This window comes from Apaloderma vittatum, unplaced genomic scaffold (assembly GCF_000703405.1).
Source record: "Apaloderma vittatum isolate BGI_N311 unplaced genomic scaffold, ASM70340v1 scaffold12472, whole genome shotgun sequence".
In the NCBI taxonomy this organism is placed as follows: domain Eukaryota; kingdom Metazoa; phylum Chordata; class Aves; order Trogoniformes; family Trogonidae; genus Apaloderma; species Apaloderma vittatum.
Genome location: NW_009701934.1, coordinates 10,388 through 16,945, shown reverse-complemented (window position 1 = coordinate 16,945; position 6,558 = coordinate 10,388). Strand labels below are relative to the sequence as shown.

Below are 6,558 nucleotides of genomic sequence, written 5' to 3'. Positions count from 1 at the left end.
CTTCCATCCCGAGAAATGGTTTTGCGGAACCAGAGGCTAAGCTCACAGTGTGACGGTTTGGGATTTAGTTCTTGATGGGATGTTAAGGCCTCTTAGTATTGTTTAAATGGCAGCAATGGCCAAATACTGTGCAGACTCGGGAAGAGACAAAGCCTGTGCCCCAAGGAGCTCACAAACTAAATGACAGAGTGAGGAAAAATAAAGACAGTGTGGAAGCAGATGCATGACAATTACCTATATTAGTAATTCAATTGAAAGTGCTTTCTTAAATTAATTTGCTGGATAGAAGATAATCTGCCTGTCAGACCTGCTGGTTAATTCCATCTAAGTGTCATGGCTAGGGTAGGGTTATTAGCGAGTGAATTTTCAACTGTGAGAAGGCAGTCGCTGTGGGAATCGGTTGTAGACTCAGGAATCATGACTTAGGAGGTCTCTAGTCTGACCTCCTTTTTAAGTAGGGCCAACACTGAATGGGGACCAGGTTGCTCCCAGTTTGGGTGACTGGGCATTCTGTCTCCTTCTCCAGGTCATTGATAAAAAATATTAAGGAGGACATTTGAAATTAAATATTGAGCACTAGACCAAGAGCCTGACAGCCCAACCAGTTTTTCAGCCAGCTAGTATTGCACGTATCGTAACATCACAGCTTGGATACGGGAATACTCTGGGAGACTATAACGAAAACCTTGCTAAAGGCAGGTGACATCCACCAGTCTCTCCTCACACGAAGGTGGTCAGTTAGGTTAGACTTGATCTGCCCTCAGCTGATCAACACGTGCTAAATGTCTTGTCCTTTGCCTAGAAATGCGTTCCAGGAAGAACACTCCGTGGTTTTCCCAGGGTCCAAAGTGAGGGGCTAACTGGCTGGTCAGCCTGTAGTTCCTCAGGTTGTCTCCCGTGTCCTTTCTGAAGATGAGTGCAACATCTGCCCTTCTCCAGTCACCAGCGTCCTCCTTTGATCTCCATGACCTTTCAAAGATGACAGAGAGTGGCCTCAGTACGACACCAGCCAGCTCTCTCAAGACCCTGCAGTGCAGCCCGTCGGGTCCTGTGGGTGTGTTTGGGAGAAGCAGGCTATGTGAGGAGAAACATCTGGAATTCAGGGCCATGGAGGAAAACACTGAGATGTTTGTGAGAGAAGTGATCTAATGTAAGATTAGGACATGGGTGGATATTTCTTCTTGTCTTTGCTCGAGTGCCACTTATGGATAATGAGTGAGAATCTCATTAATTCTTGGGTTCGTATCTGTTAGAGTCACATTTCAGTTTTATTCTCAAGTGTGAAAGAGCCGGGACTGTAGGTCAAGCCCAATTCCTGTTGCAGAGTGATTCTAGGTGTCACATCTTGTCGAAACAGGATCCCATCGCCACTTCACAGTTTATGTGGATTCTGTCTGCTTTACTTCTGTTACTAGGCCATCCCAGATGATTCGAATATCTGCCCCTTTATCCACTTCAGGTTGGTCCTCACCCCTCCCCACGATGGGTAACACGTTTTGCTCTTGTTCTGCTGGTCTGTGAGTTCATTGTCGGCAGGCTGGCAAGGCACCAGTTCTGGGGTGACAGATGGAGCAGACTGCAAACCAGGCAGTTGCCTCCCAGCCTGAATGATATTTTAATAAGCACAGAGAGGTGACAGAGAGAGAAGCTTCTCGCTGGAATGACTGGCAGTTTTGTTTTCAGCCTGAAAGCATTAATTGATGATTTTTGGCCTCAGTCCAAAAAAAAAGTCACAGAAACTAAAAGAAGAAAATCCCATTAGTTCCTAACTTATCCCTCTCTTTTAAGTGTCAAAGAAGTTTTTTCTCTCAGGTCTGTTATCAAGATAGGGAGTTGTTCCCCTGTTTTTGGTATTTCATCTCTCTCTCAGGGATTCTGTGCTTTGTGAGACTTGCTTTTTGTTTGGTTCGTTTTTTCATTTCTTTTTTTTTTTTTTCCATTGCCTTCCTTCCTTCCCTAAGCATTCCCTCTTCTTCTGGTTTCCTTGCACTCTTCACAGACTCGTGGTGAAGTCTGTCTGAATAGCGGGGTGCACCAACTTCCTTGGCTCCCACCTTCCAGCCCCCATGGAGCAGCTGGTGCGGTGCTAGGCGATGGCGTCTGCATGGGCATCTCTAGAGCCTGTGTCCTCTTCTCCCGGCCCTTCAGCTGTATCTCCCTTGTATAATACAGGGTTTGTGTAGGGCTTTGTTTCCTCCTTGGTCTCATGAATAAAAGCACTACAAAAGGGAGCTCTGGCGAAGCCCCAGCAAGCTCTGAGATGGCTCTGCGCTGTGAGAAACAGTGTTTTGCAGACAAGCTGTAGGATAGCCAGGCGTTCAGAGGAGAAGGGCTTTTTCTTCATATAATACAGGGACAGAAGGTCCAGCTTTCACTAGAAAGATATAAAAATGGTTGTGGGATCTGAGGTGCAGTCCCATACACTGATAAGAGAATGCACTGGAAACTTCTCAGTATTTGGATATAGACCTTTGTGTCTTTGTAGCGAGATTCGGATCTGGGTTTCAACTGAAGTGTGAGCTGGAAATTAAGGGGATTCGTGCTAAAATACACTTCTTCTTCCTTTCAGGTACAATGATGACTCTGAAGGTTCAGATCCTGTTTGGGTTCCTTTTCTGCATGATTCTTCTGCCTGCAGATGGCTTCCCAGCAGACCCCAGTACTGAATTTCGCTCTGCATTCTCTGTGGCCAGAACCAGCAGCATGGAAGGGAGCTCTGAAATGGTCATTACCTTTGACAAAGTGTACGTGAACATCGGCAATGACTTCGACCCCAAGACCGGATTGTTCCGCTGTCGGATCCCTGGAGCCTACTACTTCTCCTTCACTGTCGGGAAATACCCGAAGAAAAACCTGTCTGTCATGCTGATGAGAAACAAGAACGAGGTGCAAGTGATTGTGTATGATGAACACCACCGCAAGGAGCGTAAGGTAGCCAGCCAGAGTGCCATGCTGCAGCTTGACTACGGTGACACCGTTTGGCTGCGCTTACATGGAGATCCCAAGTACGCTCTTTACAGCAACGTGGGTCCCTTCATGGGCTACCTAATCTATCCAGACACTTCTGCCTTCTTCCAGAATGCTCTTAGCTCTCAAGAGCTGGGGCCACACCGTCACACTATTCAGCCGCTTCCCGGAGAGCAGAATGAGGCTCCACAGCACCACGTGTTGTCCGACCAACCGAACAGGCAGCAAGACCCTCGCTCTGCGTTTTCTGTCGCCCGCTCACAAAGCCTTCTGGGGACCGATGACAAACAAACCCAGCATGAGCCAATCACGTTTGACACGGAGTTTGTGAACATTGGAAAAGATTTCAATTCCTCCACTGGCATCTTCTCCTGCCGTATACCCGGCGCATACTATTTCTCTTTCACCATTGGCAAAATGCCCTTTAAGACTATGTCAGTGAAACTTATGAAGAACCACAACGAGGTGCAGGCCATGATCTATGATGACAACCACTCCAAGAGGCGGGAGATGCAGAGCCAGAGTATCATGCTGCCTCTGCAATACGGGGACACGGTTTGGCTCTACAGCCATCAGCACGATGGCTACGGCGCCTACAGCAACCACGGCAAGTACATCACCTTCACTGGCTTCCTGATCTACCCAGAGGCTCAGCCAAAGCGGCTTCCAGGTGCCGGCTCACCCCAGGGGCTGAATAATTGAGTGCGGATGTGTAAGAAAGCCAAGGTGCCGTGAACTTGGGTGCAGCTCCTCTTCGAATACTGTCCTTTGCTTCGAGCATGCCATCGTGTGTCCAGTGCTTTCCGTATTCTGCACGCTTGTGCCCTGTCTGCAGGGCCGCTGCTGCGTCTGCCATTCCCCCGTAGAGAGGTCTCTACAGGTTGTACGTGTGTGTCCTGTGTTGGTGTTTAAGCGTAAAGCATGAGGTAGTTTTGGGGCAGGGATGGGGCAGGGTAGTGAGGTGCGGAGGGTCAGAGAACCACTGCCGCAATGTTACTGCAGATCCCCAGCATCCAGAAAAGAAAGGATGTTGTGACTTGGTTTGTGTATCTGGGGAGGGAATAAATGTAATGAAAATGAATGTAATAAAAATACAAAAGGTGTAACATTTTCTCAGATTGGAATTTGATGTGAAATTTGTGTGCTTGTCACAAGCTGAGGTAGGGGTTCAGGAGAGAAAGAAGGGCAGTGAAGGCAGGACACGTGTTGCCGCGCCGATCTTTAACCTGGCGCAAACGGGGTCAAAGGGACCGTTGGCTGGGATGTTCAGCGTCAGTGTCCCAGCGGTTTCTCACACAGGGTGTTCCACCAAGACGTAGAGCTGCCGGGGAGGCACTGGGGTGGCTGCGGAGGGCACAGCCGTGTTCCTATGGGCCAGCTGGGACTGATGGCAGATCCACCCAGGGGGGTGGCAGGGGAGCAGGAGGCTGGAGGCTTCATCATAACGCAGCTGGTCCTGTTTCCATTGAGCTGAACGCTGGCTTGCTGCCCAAAATACTTTAACTGCAAAAGTGCATCTTAAGCATGCACAGGACTGTGGGACGTCACTTGAGTTTAATTTATAATCCGCTCAAGAGAGAGCAACGATCTGAAACTCATCCTAACAAAATCCTGAGTTCAAAAGAGTGTATTTGCATCTGAGCTGACAAGCCGACCTCCGCAACCTTTCTCCACACCTTCATACAGGTCAGGCTGTATATTCTCCACGAGACAGTGTGTTCATGCACTGGTGCTATCCCAGCTCAGCTTTTTGATGATATTTTCTGCTTGCACTGGACTTGTCTGCAGGCACTCTCTGCCACCGTCGCTGCATACGTATCCAGGATATTAAAGACCTGAAGCATATTTGGGAAGAGGATAGAGGATAGAGATTGGAGATGTGTAAAAAAACAGCGTAAGAATAGAAAAACATCAAGTGGCATGCTAGTTTACTGGAGTTATTCTTCAAAAAAATGGAAATCTTAATTCCTACATCCTTTTTGAGGAAAAAAACCCAACAACAAACAACAAACCCAGACCCAAAAGGCAAGCAGCAGCCAACCTGCTTTATGAAGTGTGTAAATCCATCTTCTCCTGCCATCGCCCTAACCTGACCTCTAAAACCATTCGCTGTGGCATCTTGCTTCCAGGCTTCTTATTCCTGCCTCGCTGTTTCTCTTCTCCATCTGTTGGGCAACAACAGTTTGGAAGAAGATTAACTGGGTCAAAAGCTAGCAGTTCCCACAGGCCTCCTTTGCTGAGCGTGGAAATCATGAGTATGTTGGTAGAAAGCATCTAAGCACATACAATGAGTGTTCAAAATGTATGTGTCTATAGTAGCAGTGGGAAACCTAGTAGAAACAAACACACAACAAAATCAAAACTCTTCGGCGTAGATAATTATATTTATTCCACACTTCAATGTGTAAGATAGGGAAATGTTAATTATCTCTTTCTAGAAAATAATTGCATTTCTGATTTTGAGGACAGAGATGGTGTGTTTATTATGTTTGGCTTGTAAAGTGCTGTAGCTGCACAAAAAAAAACTTCACAGAAGAGGTAAAATCTGCTGAAGAAATAACTAGGTCACAATCCTTAGGAATTTAAATGAGATTTAAGGAAGTATATTCCAGACTGATAACCGACGCAAAGCAGTGTACATGTGTAAATATGATATGCAAATACTAGAAAGCTTCATGGAATAGATACATTTTCAGGTTGCTTTTTAGAGAAAAATGAATACATGAGGTGGGAAATTACTATCGACACATAGAATGTGATGCCACATTAGCAGAAAGCTGAAATTAAATGTGACCTACATAATGAAACAACAAAATCTGCTTAGCTGGTCACTGGAGAGGAGAAAAGATGGTGTGTTTGGCTGACACCACGAGGGGAATATAAGGAGGCTGGGCCGAATGATCTGAAGTGAAGTCAGCTAGGGAACAACTTGGAGAAAAGCTGCCAAGGCACCTCCCGGTGAAGGCAGAGGACACGTCTGAGCAGCACTGCCCCTTCCACACAGACTGCGGGAATCACGGAGAACAAATGCAGGAAGACCCCGGGAGAGGCTGAAACGTGCTTCATATTTGTGTCCTACTTCATTTAAGAATAACACCTCAGAAGGCTGCCAGCGCGATGTGGGAAGCAGGACAAAAAGCTGTATTTGCACAGAGTCCAGAGCAGGGCGGCAAGCGTTGCCAGCGGCCAAGGGTGCAGCTGAAGGCTGGTGTGTCCTTCCCTACGGCAGTTTCCCTCCTGGAGCCTCTCCCTCGGTCCTGGCCAGGCTGGAACGATAGAAGCCTTTCAGGGACGCCCAGTGCGTCGGCTTCTCCTTCCAGGGCCAGGAAGTCAGGAGCAGGGTGGTGTTTGCAGGGCAGAGCCCCTTGCACAGGTCACGAAAGATTTCATCGACCAGCTGAGAGAAAAAATGAATCCAAAGATTTTTATCCAGGCCCTGCTGGGAGCGAATCCGGTGGGCACAGTAAACGCCGGTGAAGAGCAGGCGGTCAAACTCCGCTGGGGGCAGGGGGGTGTCTGTCTGGGAATAATGTCTCAGGTGCTGCTCGATCTCTGTCGGTGCTTTAGGAACGTCGTCCTCTATAACGCGGA

General features: G+C 47.8%; 1 protein-coding gene across 1 annotated transcript; it reads left to right on the top strand.

Moving 5' to 3' along the window:
• The first annotated feature begins 2,574 nt into the window (after nt 1-2,574).
• C1QTNF4 (C1q and tumor necrosis factor related protein 4) lies at nt 2,575-3,669 on the top strand. The gene has a single exon (XM_009879338.1). It carries the CDS (start codon nt 2,575-2,577, stop codon nt 3,667-3,669), a length of 1,095 nt encoding a protein of 364 aa, XP_009877640.1.
• The last annotated feature ends 2,889 nt before the right edge of the window (nt 3,670-6,558 follow it).